Source organism: Phyllopteryx taeniolatus, unplaced genomic scaffold (genome assembly GCF_024500385.1).
Source record: "Phyllopteryx taeniolatus isolate TA_2022b unplaced genomic scaffold, UOR_Ptae_1.2 contig_28, whole genome shotgun sequence".
NCBI lineage: Eukaryota > Metazoa > Chordata > Actinopteri > Syngnathiformes > Syngnathidae > Phyllopteryx > Phyllopteryx taeniolatus.
The window spans coordinates 650,615-669,975 of record NW_026903206.1 but is presented as its reverse complement, the minus strand read 5'-3'; the positions used below and the strand labels follow the sequence as shown (position 1 = coordinate 669,975).

Genomic DNA, 19,361 nt, shown 5'->3' with positions numbered 1-19,361 from the left:
CCTCACCAGGGAGGCGTCCGGGAGGCATCCGAATCAGATGCCCCAGCCACCTCATCTGGCTCCTCTCGATGTGAAGGAGTAACGGCTCTACTCTGAGATCCTCCCAGATGACCGAGCTTCTCATCCTATCTCTAAGGGAGAGCCCTGCGGAGGAAACTCATTTCGGCCGCTTGTATCCGGGATCTCGTTCTTTCGGTCACGACCCACAGCTCGTGACCATAGGTGAGGGTAGGAACGTAGATCGACCGGTAAATCGAGAGCTTCGCCTTTCGGCTTAGCTCCTTCTTTACCACAATGGATCGATACAAAGTCCGCATCACTGCAGACGCTGCACCGATCCGCCTGTCAATCTCCCCTTCCATTCTTCCCTCACTCGTGAACAAGACCCCAAGATACTTGAACTCCTCCACTTTGGGCAGGATCTCATCCCCGACCTGGAGAGGGCACGCCACCCTTTTCCGACTGAGGACCATGGTCTCAGATTTGGAGGTGCTGATTCTCATCCCAGCCGCTTCACACTCGGCTGCGAACTGCTTCAATGAGAGTTGGAGGTCACGGCTTGATGAAGGCAACAGAACCACATCATCTGCAAAAAGCAGAGATGCAATACTGAGGCCACCAAACCGGACCCCCTCTACGCCTCGGCTGCGCCAAGAAATTCTGTCCATAAAAGTTATGAACAGAATCGGTGACAAAGGGCAGCCTTGGCGGAGTCCATCCCTCACCGGAAACGAGTCCGACTTCCTGCCGGATATGCGGACCAAACTCTGACTCCGGTCGTACAGGGACCGGACAGCCCGTATCAGGGGGTTCGGTACCCCATACTCCCGAAGCACCCCCCACAGGACCACCCGAGGGACACTGTCGAACGCCTTCTCCAAGTCCACAAAACACATGTAGACTGGTTGGGCGAACTCCCATGCACCCTCGAGGACCCTGCCAAGGGTGTAGAGCTGGTCCACTGTTCCACGGCCAGGACGAAAACCACAATGCTCCTCCTGAATCTGGGATTCAACTTCCCGACGGACCCTCCTCTCCAGCACCCCTGAATAGACCTTACCAGGGAGGCTGAGGAGTGTGATCCCCCTGTAGTTGGAACACACCCTTCGGTCCCGCTTCTTAAAAAGGGGGACCACCACCCCAGTCTGCCAATCCAGAGGCACTGTCCCCGATGTCCATGCGATGTTGCATAGGCGTGTCAACCAGGACAGCCCTACAACATCCAGAGCCTTGAGGAACTCCGGGCGAATCTCATCCACCCCTGGGGCCTTGCCACTGAGGAGCTTTTTAACCACCTCGGCGACCTCAACCCCAGAGATAGGAGAATCCGCCTCAGAGAACCCAGACTCTGCTCCCTCATGGGAAGGCGTGTCGGTGGAATTGAGGAGGTCTTCGAAGTATTCTCCCCACCGGCTCATGACGTCCCGAGTCGAGGTCAGCAGCGCCCCATCCCCACAATACACAGTGTTGATGGTGCACTGCTTTCCCCTCCTGAGACGTCGGATGGTGGACCAGAATTTCCTCAAAGCCGTCCGGAAGTCTTTCTCCATGGCTCCTCCCATGCCCGAGTTTTTGCTTCAGCGACCACCAAAGCTGCATTCCACTTTGCCAGCCGGTACCCATCAGCTGCCTCAGGAGTCCCACAGGCCAAAAAGGCCCGATAGGACTCCTTCTTCAGCTTGACGGCATCCCTCACCATTGGTGTCCACCAACGGGTTCGGGGATTGCCGCCACGACAGGCACCGACCACCGTACAGCCACAGCTCCGGTCGGCCGCCTCAGCAATGGAGGCGCGGAACATGGTCCACTCGGACTCGATGTCCCCCGCCTCCCCCGGAACATGAGCAAAGTTCTGTCGGAGGTGGGTGTTGAAACTCCTTCTGACAGGGGATTCCGCCAGACGTTCCCAGCAAACCCTCACAATACGTTTGGGCCTGCCACGTCGGACTGGCATCTTCCCCCACCATCGGAGCCAACTCACCACCAGGTAGTGATCAGTTGACAGCTCCGCCCCTCTCTTCACCCGAGTGTCCAAGACTTGCGGCCGCAAGTCCGATGACACGACCACAAAGTCGATCATCGAACTGCGACCTAGGGTGTCCTGGTGCCAAGTGCACGTGTGGACACCCTTATGCTTGAACATGGTGTTCGTTATGGACAATCCGTGACGAGCACAGAAGTCCAATAACAGAACACCGCTCGGGTTCTGATCGGGGGGGCCGTTCCTCCCAATCACGCCCTTCCAGGTCTCACTGTCATTGCCCACGTGAGCATTGAAGTCCCCCAGCAGAACGATGGAGTCCCCAGCGGGAGCGCTCTCCAGCACCCTGTCCAAGGACTCCAAAAAGGGTGGGTACTCTGAACTGGTGTTTGGTGCATAGGCACAAATAACAGTCATGACTAGTCCCCCTACCCGAAGGCGTCGGGAGGTTACCCTCTCGTCCACCGGGGTGAACCCCAACGTACAGGCGCCGAGCCAGGGATCAAACATCAATATCTGAATCCTCGGGTTCGGGTTAGAGCGAACGTGGGCAATTCTTTTCACATGAAAACTCTGAAAATTCAAATCCGGCCTAGCCTGTGTGGAGTTTGCATATTCTCCCCGTACCTATTTGTGTACAGAAAATGAATATTCTATAATCTCAATAAATTAGAATAAATGTATGCTAATTTATTCAGTGGTACCTATATGAAATAAAACAGCCTGCCTCAAAGACTCTGCAGCCAGGTTGGCATTGCAAATGAGGATCAGTTCTCAGTTGCCTCACCTGGATAAATAAAGGGTTAGGTTTTAAAGGTATCAAAAACATTTAAAACTTAGACGAAGATATAAAATAAGCCTAACTTGAAAGTTTGAAAGACCAGCATTTTTGTATTGATCCAGTATGTGTCAGTGATGATCAACATCAGCCTCATTTGCTTCAGCTCCCCTGAACTAATAAGTGCGATGGAAACACAAACCACATGGGCCACAGGAACCTTTTGCTACCGGAAGCTCAAAGTTCCTGGGTTGGTTGGTGGAAAAGCCCTCAAGGTTATTTGGGGAGCCAAATGAGATAAGATTAATTGCAAATAATAATAATAGTCAGGTCAACAACAATAAAATGTGAAGTGAAAACGGTTTTTTTTGGGGGGGGGGGGGGGGGGGGTCATCTGGTGGTGCCATACTGAATATATTTTATTTTATTTTGAAGGTGGCTTTTCGCCGCTCGTTGGCGGTAAATTACCGTAATGCCGAGTTTGAACAAAATTAGGGGCGGCTTGCTTGATTTCATTTGGCTCGAGTCGGTGGCCTGTGGCTTTAAATGTTTCTGCCGTAAAGGATCATGGGTAATTCATCTCCTTTCCCTTCTCGCCAGGCGGGAGCAGGGACGATCGTGCGTCAGCCATCCATCCATCCATTTTCTGAGCTGCTTCTCCTTACGAGGGTCGCGGGCGTGCTGGAGCCTATCCCAGCTATCATCGGGCAGGAGGCGGGGTACACCCTGAACTGGTTGCCAGCCAATCGCAGGGCACATACAAATAAACAACCATTTGCACTCACAGTCACACCGCCGGGCAATTTAGAGTCTCCAATTAATGCATGTTTTTGGGATGTGGGAGGAAACCGGAGTGCCCGGAGAAAACCCACGCAGGCACGGGGAGAACATGCAAACTCCACACAGGCGGGGTTGGGGATTGAACCCCGGTCATCAGAACTGTGAGGCTGACGCTCTAACCAGTCGGCTTGACCCCCCGATCACGACTTTAGTGGACGAAAACATCATTCGTGCAATCTTCGTGTCCGGTTGGAGTCATCTCGTGCACGTTGAAGCTGCTCGGCCTAGCTTAGCTTAGTTTAGCTTGCGAACAAAGAGACACGTTTGTGATCAACACTTCGCTAAGCAGAGATCAAGCGTGAGGTAAAGTGTTCTTCTTTCCGCCACCTACTAGTATCTAATGCTAACACTTAAATGGAGTGAAAATAACACACACACACACACTAACTAGTACATTCTGTAAGCTTTTTCTGAGATACTAAAATAATATCATCATACAATTATTTTCTAAATCGTTATTTGTTATTATTATCTTCATCTGGATTCTGGATCCTTTTGTTGAATAATGTCTATCATGTTTCATCATTGTTTCTCCTGAAGTCTAAAATTAGCTGCCTTCTACATCTCTGTTATCTCTTCCAATACATAATTCCGTTTTACAGTTTCCTTTTGTTGACTTTGGTGCTTTGCGTACTGTTTAACTCACAATGTCCAAATCTTAATCTTTGTTTAATTGTTTCGCATGTTCAATTTGCACTTGCTTTTCTCATCCCTCCAACGTAGAGCGGCAACTGTTGTGATCGTCGTGCGAAAATGTGTGCAAGAAGGACAGCAGAGTACGAGGAGGAACTTTGGGGCCCAAAAGAGGAGAAGGAGCCACAACGTCAACTACTGGACGCTGTGTTCAATCTGCAACCTCAAACTGTGCCACGCAGAGCAGGTTGGTTCACTTGTTGCATGCATTCTAATTGTATTGCTATTCCTGTGTTTATTTACAGTCTCCGTTTGATGAAGCATTTAACTCATTCACTGCCAGCCGTTTCCTGAGCAGGGAACCCAAGACAGAATATTGTGTACTATGACGATGTAAACTGCAAAACCACCAAAAGAAAGATCAGACTCTTCTTTCATCAGTAAAAAAAAAACGTTTGTCTATACCTTATATTGTTCTTTAGTAATCAGCAGTCAAATATAGGTGACTTTCAGCCAAATCTGTTTCTGGAGGAAAAAAACTGAGAAAAACAGAGGATCAATGAGGCAGCCTTTTTGTGAAAGCAGAGACAAGCAGAACAATGACTTTGACACCAATATTTTTATTCTTTTGTGAAAACCTCAAACATCTGAAGAGAAAAATAATTATGTTCAGAATTTACATTAGACAAAAATGCATGAACACATGGGGCTCCCATACATGCACTTTCTCCCTCGTAATTCTCCTCCTCTACCTTTTGCTCTATAGTCCAGGTTTTTTTTTTTTTACCTTGCACCTAAAATCTAGATAAATTTTATCCACTCCCGGATTTTATTTTTTGGTGGCAGTGAATGGGATCTTGTGGTTGTCATTGTCCTTGAAACCAGTCCCTATTTCTGCTCAAAGCACAACCTGTGCAGTTTAGAAACATAAATATCAGTATAAAAATACATTGTTGAAATTGCTGTTGTGGGACATGGAGGAAAAAAAAGCTTTCAATTACCTTTTTTTGTCTGCACTGCATACTGGAATGGGAGTCGAACGTCTGCTGGATGCATAACCTGTAAGTTTAAAAAAATACATAGGATTACTAGAGAATGCTTTTTACTGATAACATGTTTTGCAAGGGTAAAAAATGAACAAAACATTTCAGTCACAATCCTAAAAGACATTCGACTCACGGGTCTTGATTTCCTCCAAAATGGACGAGCTGAAATTGGAAAATTCAAATCAGTACTGGCAACAGATGTTACATTGTAATGTGAACTGTCCGTCCAGCCATCCATTTTCAACACCACTTATCCTGGTAAGGATGGCGGGACGCTGGAGCCTATCCCAGCTGACTTTGGGGGAAAGGTGGACACCCTGAACTGGTCGCCAGTAAGTCGCAGGGCAAATATAGACACGGACAACCATTTGCACTCACATTCACGCCGTCACTGAGTGGGAACTGAACCCACGCTGCCCACACCAAAGTCAGGCCTGTCATGTGAATTAGTGGGACTAAATTATAGTTTTTATGTAACAAGGATTGAAGGAGCCTGTTTGCTCACTAAATGTAGTTAACGCTAGCTGCAAACGAGTTACCTTCGTCGGTCTTCATCGGAGGAAGCTCGGGATGAAGCTCGGCTAGCTATCCAGAGGGAGTTCACTATGTGACGATTCCGGATCCCATCCATCCATCCATCCATTTTCTGAGCCGCTTCTCCTCACGAGGGTTGCAGGCGTGCTTGTGCCTATCCCAGCTATCATCGGGCAGGAGGCGGGGTACACTTTGAACTGGTTGCCAGCCAATCGCAGGGCACACATAAACAAACAACCATTCGCACTCACATTCACACCTACGGGCAATTTAGAATTGTCAATTAACCTAGCATGCATGTTTTTGGGATGTGGGAGGAAATCGGAGTGCCCGGAGAAAACCCACGCAGGCACGGGGAGAACATGCAAACTCCACACAGGTGGGGCCGGGGATTGAACCCTGGTCCACAGAACTGTGAGGCAGACGCGCTAACCAGTCGCCCACCGTGCCGCCGATTCCGGATCCCAAGCGCCCGAAAGCATCTATCCATATGTATAGCCCGTCATCCTTTATTCTCTTGCACGATCTAAGGCGTCATTCCTGGCGGTTGCAGGAATATTTTTCTTGCCTTGGCGCAATAAATTTCCAGTCTTCTCTCTTTTCCGCCATTATCTTTGCACTATACACTATGTGTTCTCATTGTCTCTTTTACCCCTACCCCTTCTTCTTCTTCCTCTGAGCAAGGTACGTTCAGCTAAAGGCAGTGGTGCCCTCTACAGTGTGCCATTCATCAGCGCCGTTATCCAGAGGCTTGACGATCACACATAAACTGCACAAGACCCTCCACCGCTCATCCCTGTTAAAAAAAAAAAACCCATTGACGTCTTTAGACGGCATTGGCAGGGAACAGATGGATTCTGAATGACGTCTTTGGACGGCATTGGCAGGGAATGAGTTAAACAACATTTCATTGCAAACACGCACTTGTACAATGAAAAGGTTCTATCATTTCATCATCTATCTCACCCGTTTTTGGTGTGGGCAACAAATAATAGTGGGTACTAACAGTTATTATAAATGGAGTATATATATGGTGTGGTGCAGTTTTGTATGTGTTATTAAACGTAATAATCTGTCAACCAAATGTCTCTCTTTGTTTGCAGCTATCAAGCTAAGCGAGGATACACTATCTTGGGAAGATTCAAAATGCAGTGAGACAAGTTTACCTGGGCACCAATATTTGATGATGTTTTAGTACGGTAAAATAGTGATGGATGTCTGTCAAGCTTTCAATGCAGAACTAATTTGGAAATAAGTATATCTACAGTAGGTGGCATGGTGGACGACTGGTTAGCACATCTGTCTCACAGTTCTGAGGTTTGGGGTTCAAATCCCAGCCTCGCCTGTGTGGAGTTTGCGTGGGTTTCCTCTGGGAACTCCGGTTTCCTCCCACGTCCCCAAAAAATGTGTGGCAGGTTGATTGAAGACTCTAAATTGCTCGCAGGTGTGAATGTGTGTGTGAATGTTTGTTTGTTTCCATATGCTCTGCGATTGGCTGGCGACCAGTTCAGGGTGTACCCTGCCTCTCGCCCTAAGATAGCAGGGATCAGCTCCAGCTACGAAGCCACGCTGTTGTAACACGTACAGAATGTGGTTTGGCATTGTCTTGCTGAAATAAGCAGGGGCGTCCATGAAAAAGACGTTGCTTGGATGGCAGCATATATTTCTCCAAAACCTGTATGTACCTTTCAGCATTAATGGTGCCTTCATAGATGTGTAAGTTACCCATGCCATTGGCACTAACACAGCCCCATGCCATCACAGATGCTGGCTTTTCCAGTCAGGCAATGTTTAGTGACTCAGTGACGCGATGATTAGTGATGCTAGCAAGGTAGCTGGCTAGCCTGGCTAATCACAGTGCAGAGCCGCAGAGATGGCCACGTGACACAGTCTTTTGCCGCGCTGCTGTTTTGTATGTGTTATTGGATGTAATAATCTGGCAACTAGTGACGTTAGCTAGCTAGCTAGCTAGCCTGGCTAATCACAGTGCAGAGCCATGAGGAAGACAGACAAGTGGAGCTTTTTCTGTGTCTGTGCAGTTAGAGCTTGCATGTTTTATTTATTTATTTTTTTTTGGCGGGGGTTTCTTGTTTCATCTTCTTGAGCGGCCTTCCCAAGTAATGTTCCATCCCATCGTCTTGTCAACGTATTGTAGCATCAATGAAGTTGACGGCGACCCAGCATGCCTCACGGCTCAGGTTCTAAGCAGTTCCCCTCTTATTACTTGTTCTATTGTGTACAGTGTAATGTCTCAAGTCTTGAATGTGGGCCGTTAAGGGTGGGGCCTGTTGATTGGCGGTTGTGACATCAGCAAAGATGAAAGGACAAAGGAACATTTCAGCTGGAACGTTGGCTCAAGTTAGTCAATTTGAGTGCAGAGTGACTGAGCGCGAGTTAAGTGAGCTACCCCTCCACGTACTTTGCTGTCGTACTTGCACATATTTCACACAACAATCACAACACTTTATCCTCACACTTGATCTTTGCTTACAAATGTTTTGCAAACACATGTCTCTCTTTGTGTACGGCTAGCAAGCTAAGCTAGGCTAAACTAGCTTGGGAAGATTCAAAATGCATCAAGACAAGTTTACCCGGACCAAGTTTTGATGAATTATGTTTTAGTGTGGTAAAGTAGTGATGGGTGTACTCTGTCAAGCCTTCAATGCAGTATTAATTTGGAAAGAAGTAGATCTGCAGTGGATGTAGTACAGGAACCTGACTTAGACAAACTTTGTTTGGCCTCCATAGTCTGTGTCAACCTGTATTAATTTGGTCTCACATCATATAAAATACTTTTTAGGGTATTTTTTGGAATACATTTTTTTACATTTGAGGAATTTTGCTAATATTTTTGTCACAACAGATATTTATATTTGTACACTATAAAAAGTTTAGTTGCATGCCTGAGTAATCTAGTGTATGTATTCCTCAATCTTTTTTTATTTTACCAGATGCCACTATCAAGAAAATAAAAAGTGCCTTATCGCCCAGCCCTACAGTCTTACTTTTTACCCCAAATGTTTTGAGTTTTATCCCCTTAGATCGATTGAACCATTAATTCAGCCCTATGGGGGGCACAAGTCAGTGCAAACTGTAGGCCGGTCCTAAGCCCGGATAAATGCAGAGGGTTGCGTCAGGAAGGGCATCCAGCTTAAAACCTTGCCAAACAAATATGAGCATTCATCCAAAGAATTCCATACCGGATCGGTCGTGGCCCGGGTTAACAACGTCCGCCAGCGGCGGCGTCAACCTGCGGGGCACCGTTGGAAATTCAGCTACTGTGGGTCGAAGTCGAAGAAGAAGAGGTGGAAAGCGGGTTCTTCGTCAGAAAGAGAAGAGGAACGCACAGAGCCTAGAACTGAATGTGGGGACTTTGAATGTTGGGACTATGACAGGAAAATCTCGGGAGTTGGTTGACATGATGATCAGGAGAAAGGTTGATATATTGTGTGTCCAGGAGACTAGGTGGAAAGGCAGTAAGGGTAGAAGTTTATGGGAAGGGTTTAAATTATTTTACCATGGTGTAGATGGGAAGAGAAATGGAGTCGGGGTTATTTTAAAAGAAGAGTTGGCTAAGAATGTCTTGGAGGTGAAAAGAGTAACAGATCGAGTGATGAGGCCGAAATTTGAAATTGAGGGTGTTATGTGTAATGTGATTAGTGGCTATGCCCCACAGGTAGGATGTGACCTAGAGGGGAAAGAGAAATTCTGGAAGGAGCTAGACGAAGTAGTTCTGAGCATCCCAGACAGAGAGAGAGTCGTAATTGGTGCAGATTGTAATGGACATGTTGGTGAAGGTAATAGGGGTGATGAAGAAGTGATGGGTAAGTACGGCATCCAGGAAAGGAACTTGGAGGGACAGATGGTGGTAGACTTTGCAACAAGGATGCAAATGGCTGTAGTGAACACTTTTTTCAAGAAGAGGCACGAACATAGGGTGACCTACAAGAGCGGAGGGAGAAGCACGCAGGTGGATTACATTTTGTGCAGACAATGTAATCTGAAGGAGGTTACCAACTGTAAGGTAATGGTAGGGGAGAGTGTGGCTACACAGCATAGGATGGTGGTGTGTAAAATGACTCTGGTGGTGGGGAGGAAGATTAGGAAGACAAAGGCAGAGACGAGAACCATGTGATGGAAGCTGAGACAGGACGAGTGTTGTGCAGCTTTTTGGGAAGAGGTGAGACAGGCTCTCGGTGGATGGGAGGAGCTTCCAGAAGACTGGACCACTGCAGCCAAGGTGATCAGAGAGGCAGGCAGGAGAGTACTTGGTGTATCTTCTGGCAGGAAATGAGAGAAGGAGACTTGGTGGTGGAACCCCACAGTACAGGAAATCATACAAGGAAAAAGGTTGGCTAAGAAGAAGTGGGACACCAAGAGGACTGAGGAGATTTTCAATGTATTGAGATGCAACACAGGGCAAAGGTAGAGGTGGCAAAGGCCAAACAAGAGGCATATGATGACATGTATGGTTGGACACTAAAGAAGGAGAAAAGGATCTATCTAGGCTGGCTAGACAGAGGGATAGAGATGGGAAGGATGTGCAGCAGGTTAGGGTGATTAAGGATAGAGATGGAAATATGTTGACTGGTGCCAGCAGTGTGCTCGATAGATGGAAAGAATACTTCGAGGAGTTGATGAATGAGGAAAATGAGAGAGAAGGGAGAGTAGAAGAGGCAAGTGTGGTGGACCAGGAAGTGGCAATGATTAGTAAGGGGGAAGTTAGAAAGGCATTAAAGAGGATGAAAAATTGAAAGGCAGTTGGTCCTGATGACATTCCTGTGGAGGTATGGAAGCATCTAGGAGAGGTGGCTGTGGCGTTTTTGACCAGCTTGTTCAATAGAATTCTAGTGCGTGAGAAGATGCCTGAGGAATGGAGGAAAAGTGTACTGGTGCCCATTTTTAAGAACAAAGGTGATGTGCAGAGCTGTGGCAACTATAGAGGAATAAAGTTAATGAACCACACAATGAAGTTATGGGAAAGAGTACTGGAGGCTAGACTAAGGACGGAAGTGAGTATTTGCGAGCAACAGTATGGTTTCATGCCTAAAAAGAGTACCACAGATGCATTATTTGCCTTGAGGATGTTGATGGAAAAGTACAGAGAAGGTCAGAAGGAGCTACATTGTGTCTTTGTAGATCTAGAGAAAGCCTATGACAGAGTACCCAGAGAGGAACTGTGGTACTGCATGCGGAAGTCTGGAGTGGCAGAGAAGTATGTTAGAATAATACAGGACATGTACGAGGGCAGCAGAACAGTGGTGAGGTGTGCTGTAGGTGTGACAGACGAATTTAAGGTGGGCGTGGGACTGCATCAGGGATCAGCCCTGAGCCTCTTCCTTTTTGCAGTGGTGATGGATAGGCTAACAGATGAGGTTAGACTGGAATCCCTGTGGACCATGATGTTTGCAGATGACATTGTGATCTGCAGTGCAAGCAGGGAGCAGCTGGAAGAACAGTTAGAAAGATGGAGGCATGCACTGGAAAGAAGAGGAATGAAGATTAGCTGAAGTAAAACAGAATATATGTGCATGAATGAGAGGGGTGGTGGGGGGAGAGTGAGGCTACAGGGAGAAGAGATAGCAAAGGTGGAGGACTTTAAATACTTGGGGTCAACCGTCCAGAGCAATGGTGAGTGTGGTCAGGAAGTGAAGAAACGGGTCTAAGCAGGTTGGAACGGGTGGAGGAAGGTCTCAGGAGACAACAGGAAGCAGAGTTGGAGGTGGCGGAAATGAAGATGTTGAGGTTCGCTCTCGGAGTGACCAGGTTGGATAAAATTAGAAATGAGCTCATCAGAGAGACAGCCAAGGTTCGATGTTTTGGAGACAAAGTTAGAGAGAGCAGACTTCAATGGTTTGGACACGTCCAGAGGAGAAATAGTGATTATATTGGTAGAAGGATGATGAGGATGGAGCTGTCAGGCAAGAGAGCTAGAGGAAGACCAAAGAGAAGGTTGATGGATGTCGTGAGGGAAGACATGATGGCAGTTGGTGTTCGAGAGGAGGATGCAGGAGATAGGCTTACATGGAAAAGGATGACGCGCTGTGGCGACCCCTAAAGCCAAGCCAAAAGGAAAAGAAGAAGATCGCTGCACACATTTTTTTTTGCGCATGTCAGGTTAACAATCCTCCGTCATTGGCCAGAATCGGGATACACCCCAAGATTTATTTCATAAATGTTGTACGCTGTTGAAGCTGCTGACAGCAACCCACTCCAAGTAAAATTATCCAGGCTGAATCTATGCGAGAAACCACATAATAATTTCACTTGGAGCATCAGGTTTTCGTTGACTTGGAACTCTACTTGAGTAACTCGGTTAGCATATTACTAAACTTGATATTTCTTCTGACTTGTCATTCTTTCAATAAAACTGTCATTATATGACAGTAAATTAGAAAAGTGCCAAGACATGGTATTGAATAAATTAAACAAAAATGTAATAAAAAGGAACAAGTTGTCTGTATTTTGTCAGTTAAAATTATTCAGAGGGGCTGATTGAAAGTGAGTATACCAAATCAAAATAAAAGCAAATACAAGGAAAGTAAACTGTACAATGTGATATAGTTACACATTTACATTATGTGATATTCCCTCAAATCACAAGTTGAATACAGGGTTCATAACAAGCTATAAACAAATGCAGTGACCACGTACAGTCTCCCTCACAAACGTTTGAAAGAATGATGTTGGGATGAATGCGGTGAGGCTTTGTAAAATTATTTTTCTCTGTACGTTTGTATTTACTTCTGCTCCCCCACCAAAGACACAGAAAAGAGCCTTCTGACTTTCATTGGAAGTTTGGTTAAGAGAGGCTACATGTTGTATACAGACCGCATTTTGTATTTTGACATAAAAACGTATTTAAAAAAACACTGAACACTTCTTGTCACGTCACTGAAAAATGAGAATAGGCAAGTCTTTCCGTGACTGACCAAGGATTAACCCCCCTCCCCCCCCCAAAAAAAATCACAATCTTTATTAATCGTGAACATATACAAGTTTTTTCCTCTGCATTTTACCCATCACATTTGTGGATACAGCAAACACACGCACTTGTTCGTGGCACACGCTCAAGCAGAGGGCAACTTAAAGGTCAGATGACAAAGATGTTATGGGGTCAGTTAAAATTCATATTTGTTATGTAATACATGCACGTAACAGCAAGTTTTCAACCATAGCTGAGCTAAAAACAAGGTTTTTATGACGCATATCGAGTCTTCTCCGAACATACCCGACGCACCGGGGTGTGGTTACTCTATCCACCCCATGGGTTAACAGAAGTGACGTTACAATTGCAAAACACACTATACGCAATGGCGAGCAATATGTTGAGCTATGTGGAGGAGGAGGATTTTGACGTCCAGGAGCACCCAACTCAACTTGGCATCGTCAAAGCGTACATGTTTAAGCCGATCAGACAGTGGTGACGATGAGCAGCCAAGTAGTAGCTGTACAACAGAAAAAGAGAGTGGCCACTGGCTCCATGTGATGCTATGTCAAAAGCATGTCTTTTTATACACTCATGGCTTGAAATAATGCCACCACAACAGTGCCAATATTTTTTAGCACGACTATACCTATTATATATTCATATATGTTTCAGTGACACGGCACAAGCTTTTACATCGGATGCAGTATTCCTATATATTGTGTGCCCCTCGCTCAAGTTGCGTTATAACACGCCGCACAGAAAGTCTTTGCCGTGTGTCTGTTGACTTGTCATACAGGCAAAAGTACAGACAACCGTACTGAAAAGTACTGCGTGGGTCTTTTTTTCCCCTAGTGCATAGTTACCATAATAGAGTCGTAGGTATATACAAGGAAATGCTCACCTCTTGTTTGCGCCGCTTCGCTGCTGCACAGTGGCGGCAGCGAGATTTAGTTCTGTTGCTGCTGGTTGAGGTCCCGATGTCCGTGGGAAAAATAGTTGGCACCGCAGCTAGTTTCAGGTTCTGCCTCTGTATCCAATGCTTCTCAAAACACGCCAGTTCGAAGTGATCAGCACAGTTTGGAATGCTTGCTAGGCACCCATAGCTGAGCACGTTTCTTCCCCTGTCGATTGACTTTGGATATCCACTGGTCACATATTACTTTTTCACTTGGAAAGCCCAAAAAAATAACAAATCTCTTGCCACTGCCTGAACCATTTGTACAACCAAATGCCACACAATAAACCATCGTGACATTGTTAAATCATACGACAATAAATATACAAGGAAGGGAACAACAGCATGGAACAATAGCACACAACGCCGAATGAACAGGATGTTTGGCTTGTGTGACGTCACAGTGCCGGAAAGAGACGAAGACCGGAAGGCGTGGGATGCAAAACGCAGTAGGCGCATTCTGCATCATATTTATTAATTTAACTGATGTATATCTGCTATATAATCACTTCGCAATGGCAGTGGTGGTCTGGAAAAGGGTTCTAGAGTGATCCAGAAACATTTTAAAATCTTTTTCCTCTGACCTTTAAACAGTTCGGAGTATTGGTGTCTTGCTCAAGGACAGCACAACTGTGGGTCCGGGGAATGTTGGGGGTGGGTGGTTCTTGGTACTTCTTGGCCACGGTTGCCGAAATTATGTTTACAAGAGGACACTGTCACAAAGAAACAATACCAAAAAAGTGCCAAAATCGGGAATATGCAGGTGTCCATTGTATTACCTTTATTGTTACTTGTGTTTTTACGAACTTCATTATTTTACACTTTTTCACGTGGTGGTTGTTGTTGACCTGCCCAATTTTATTATTTCCAACATATCAAACTCATCTTGCTTTCATATTAACCTGAGACGATGTGACTCCTGGGATGGACATGTCATGGAAACAATGAGTCCCTGGAACTCATCACGGAATACAGATGCAGTAATCCGGCGCTATATCAAGGTTCTTGCTTCACGGTCCCGCAATATTGCAGAGTTTTATAACAGGTGTTACCCTATTTTTTTATACTGTTTGTCCAATATTTTTATGTTATCTATTGCTCTTGTTCTCTCTCAGTATATTAAATGTGTTTAGGCCTGTCCGAAGATGCAGATTGATCGTACTTTATGCGCCACTGCTAATTTTTGGGCATCTGAGACGCGATACGCACATCAAAGGAGATCCCTGCATAATACACAACATTAGTCCCGAACATGAGAAAAGATTCAGCAAACTATGTGTGTTTGTCTTTTTGTGTCTTGCAGACATCACTGAAGATCTTCGTACTGAGTGGGAGGAGCCAGAGCCCCCTCACATTAAAGAGGAAGTGAAGGACAAAGAGGTCCACCACATCAAAGAGGAAGAGGAGCCCATTTCAATTAAAAAAGAGGAAAAAGAACTGCACCACCACATCAGACAGGAAAAGGAGGAGGACATCACCAAGTTTCCATCGACTGGTGTCCCTTTGAAAAGTGAAGATGAAGGTCAAAGTGTGGAGAGCAGAGGGGTAGAGTCTCTAAGCAGCAGCTCAAGTCAACACATGACAACAGAAGCTGATGGAGACCACTGTGGAGGATCACAAGCAGACGGGCTCTTAGGTCCACTATCAGATTGTGACGTCATGATGTCGTACTCTACTCATGATGATGATGATGGACAGTCTGAAATTGATATGACATTTCAGACTGACAACAAAGGATGGAAATGTTCTCAGTGTGGGAAAACATTTGATAATAAGAGCACTTTTAAACAACATGTGAGAACACACACTGGGGAAAACCCATTTTCCTGCTCAGATTGTGACCAAAGATTCTCTATGAAGGGAAGCTTAAAAATACACACAAGAACACACAATGGTGAGAAACCTTTTTCCTGCACAGTTTGTGGCCAAAGATTTTCTGTGGAGAGATATTTAAAAATACACACAAGAACTCACACTGGTGAGAAACCTTTTTTCTGCACAGTTTGTGGTCAAAGATTTTCCGTGGAGAGATATTTAAAAATACACACAAGAACTCACACTGGTGAGAAACCTTTTTTCTGCACAGTTTGTGGTCAAAGATTTTCTATGAAGGGAGATTTAAAAAGACACACAAGAACCCACACTGGTGAGAAACCTTTTGTCTGCTTAGTTTGTGGTCAAAGATTCACTCGGAAGGGAAGCGTAAAAATACACACCAGAACCCACACTGGTGAGAAACCTTTTTCCTGCACAGTTTGTGGCCGAAGATTCACTCATAAGGGAACCTTGAAAATACACATGAGAATCCACACTGGTGAGAACCCTTTTGTCTGCTTAGAGTGTGGCCAAAGATTCTATAAGAAGGAACACTTAAAAATACACACAAGAACCCATACTGGTGAGAAACCTTTTCACTGCTCAGTGTGTGGTAAAATATTCACTCAGAAGGAAGGTTTAAAAATACACACACGCACCCACACTGGTGAGAAGCCTTTTTCCTGCACAGTTTGTGGCCGAAGATTCACTCATAAGGGAACCTTGAAAATACACATGAGAACCCACACTGGTGAGAACCCTTTTGTCTGCTTAGACTGTGGCCGAAGATTCTATAAGAAGGAACACCTAAAAATACACACAAGAACCCACACTGGTGAGAAACCTTTTCACTGCTCAGTGTGTGGTAAAAGATTCGCGAAGAAGGAAGGTTTAAAAATACACACACGAACCCACACTGGTGAGAAACCTTTTACCTGCTCTGTTTGTGATCAAAGATTCTCTGAGAAGGGAAGCTTGAAAAAACACACGAGAACCCACACTGGTGATAAACCCTTTTCCTGCTCAGTTTGTGGTCAAAGATTCTCTCGAAAGGGACCTTTGACAAGTCACACAAGAACACACACTGGTGTGAAGCCTTTTTCTTGCTCAGTTTGTGGTCAAAGATTCACTCAGAAGGGAACATTGAAAATGCACACCAGGACCCACACTGGTGAGAAACCTTTTTCATGCACAGTTTGCGGTCAAAAATTTCCTGTGAAAAGACATTTAAAAATACACACAAGAACTCACACTGGTGATAAACCTTTTTCCTGCTCAGTTTGTGATCAAAGATTCACTCATAAGGAAACCTTGAAAATCCACACGAGAACCCACACTGGTGAGAAACCCTTTTCCTGCTCAGATTGTGGCCAAAGATTCTCTCAGAAGGAAAACTTAAAAAGACACACAAGAACGCACACTGGTGAGAAAAATTTTTCCTGCTCAGATTGTGGCCAAAGATTCTCTCAGAAGCAACACTTAAAAAGACACACAAGAACACACACTGGTGAGAAACCTTTTTCTTGCTCCGATTGTGGTCAAAGATTCTCTCAGAAGCAACACTTAAAAAGACACACAAGAACGCACACTGGTGAGAAACCTTTTTCCTGCTCAGTTTGTGGTCAAAGATTTTCTGTGAAGGGAGATTTAAAAAGACACACAAGAACCCACACTGGTGAGAAACCTTTTTCCTGCTCAGTTTGTGGCCAAAGATTTTCTGTAAAGGGAGATTTAAAAAGACACACAAGAACCCACACTGGTGAGAAACCTTTTTCCTGCTCAGTTTGTGGGCAAAGATTCTCTTATAAGTATCAGGCTAAGACGCACAAGTGTGCTGGTGAGAATAGAAGTGATCAAGATTCTTTTAATGAAAATGTAAATGTTGAATCTAAAAAGTAATTATTATGTTACTGCTTAACAAAATCTACATTCTTGTATTCTGTGTACCAGCTTTTATTGTTATCTAGCTTCTTGTTGTCCATATATTTTCTAAAAGCCCCGCGAGTGTGAAGAATTAACATTGGTGCCAAAATACTTTCAAGGGACTAGTTAATGGTCTGAACATGGGAACTTATACTATCGTGCTGGACTCATAAATGATGTCTGCAGAAAAAATTCCCTCCAAAATAGATTCTGTAGTAATTTTAGAATCCTTTACTGATGAAATATTTGATTTTCAGCCAGATGTTGGCCCGCCCACATGTCAGCCTGTCACAGCCTGACACGTAACAAGCAAGAGCCGATGACATTTCCTCATTGAACTTCTATGTTTTCCATGGTGTAATTTTTGCCCATATTGAAAGTCTGGGACAATAATGATAATAAGAAGACAATAATGAGCGAAGATAGTGATCGTAAAAAATGTTTGGAAATTTTGTTGTTTAAAAAAATTAAATGCTTCCTCGAGGAAAGACGACAACCACGTCATCCCACGTCAAGTAATGCTTGCAGATTTATTTACTCATACGTCAGCTCAATTTTGAGTTGAACAAATGTACATGTGCGTATGTAAGTATAGATCAAATGTATGTATTGATCACAAAGACGGCATTTTGTGGACTTTGGCTGGCTGTCGTACCGTCAGATGACCCATGACGACGGTCTCCCGCCCGAACGTGTTACGTCATGTCCCGAAACTGCAGCTGATCTGATTTGATCTTATCCGATCCATAAAATCTAAAAAATTGGACTGATTGTTGGAATATTTTCAGAGGTTGAAGCTGCCAAGAGTAAAGATGTCCGCATAAATTTGGGTGATGATTGTTGACAGTTTTTGGATATTAATCTGCTTTTATTGTGTTCATGCATGAGGCCTGCAAGGATGTGGCACTCGCCTGCTCTGTTTGTATGATGATCAGCAAATTAAATTAGTGATTCAACATAATTTTGGGGTACTAGCTGTTGTTCATGTGGTGCAATGCTATATGACCGCAATTAAAGATATAATACCAGCTTGAACAAAGCGGTGTTTGCAAACTCAAGCAAGCTGTATTTTTTTTTCTTTTTTAAATTTCCTGAAAATTTGTCATTTTGAAGGTGACGGGATTGCACCTGACAGCTACGATGTTTAAAATATGACCAATTACTGCCATTTCATCGGTTAGTACATTGCTTTTTCCCCACACCAGCTATGCCAGTACTTTCCAATCTTCGATTTTGGTGGTGAGAAAGGGGCGTTCCAAGGAGAATTCGTTATTCACCAATTGCTCCAAAATGTATTGATATTGGAAATGACTGCCAATTTAATTTTCTTGAGCAAAAAATACATAAAACAAACTTGTTTGTGAACTTTGGAGCATTAAGAACCATACTTCCTTTTAGCAATGCATGCATTTTGTCCAATGTTTTCGTGATTACAATATCAAATAAGTGAATGATTGATTGACATAAGACTGGAAAGAAAATTTGACTTTTGGTGGTAAACTAACGTTTATTTGTGATCTTTAATAAAATACACTTCTTAAAACAGTGAGTGTGACTCAATTTGCTTGTATGTCAAATCCATTTCCCCCATTAAAAATAATTGAATGTCTTTAATCCATTGGGAACCTTCCAAAAACAAAATGCTCTCAACTTAAAGCAAATGCGGCCCAAGCGACGAGGCCTAAGTGGAAAAACTGCAAAGCTGGGGCACTGTGGAGGATCACAAGCAGACGGCCTCTTAGCTCCACTCCCAGATAGTGACGACATGACATCACACTCTCCTTGCTCTGATGACGATGATGATGATAAAAAGTCCAAAGCTGTTATGACATGTCACACTGACGATGGAAATGTTTTCAGTGTGGGAAAACATTCGTTTGTAAGAGCAAACGACACATGAGAAGACACTGGAGAGAAAGCTTTTG

General features: G+C 44.6%; 1 protein-coding gene across 2 annotated transcripts; it reads left to right on the top strand.

The window, feature by feature from the left end:
• The first annotated feature begins 3,398 nt into the window (after nt 1-3,398).
• LOC133473526 (oocyte zinc finger protein XlCOF6-like) lies at nt 3,399-19,136 on the top strand. 2 transcript variants are annotated; one of them, XM_061765198.1, is made up of 4 exons: nt 3,399-3,902; nt 4,323-4,479; nt 6,916-6,963; nt 15,002-19,136. In XM_061765198.1, exons 2-4 carry the CDS (start codon nt 4,353-4,355, stop codon nt 17,410-17,412), a joined length of 2,586 nt encoding a protein of 861 aa, XP_061621182.1. In that variant the 5' UTR covers nt 3,399-3,902; nt 4,323-4,352; the 3' UTR covers nt 17,413-19,136. The 2 variants fall into 2 exon arrangements, with proteins under 2 accessions (XP_061621182.1, XP_061621184.1); XM_061765200.1 differs by lacking the exon at nt 6,916-6,963 and having other exon boundaries at nt 15,002-19,134.
• The last annotated feature ends 225 nt before the right edge of the window (nt 19,137-19,361 follow it).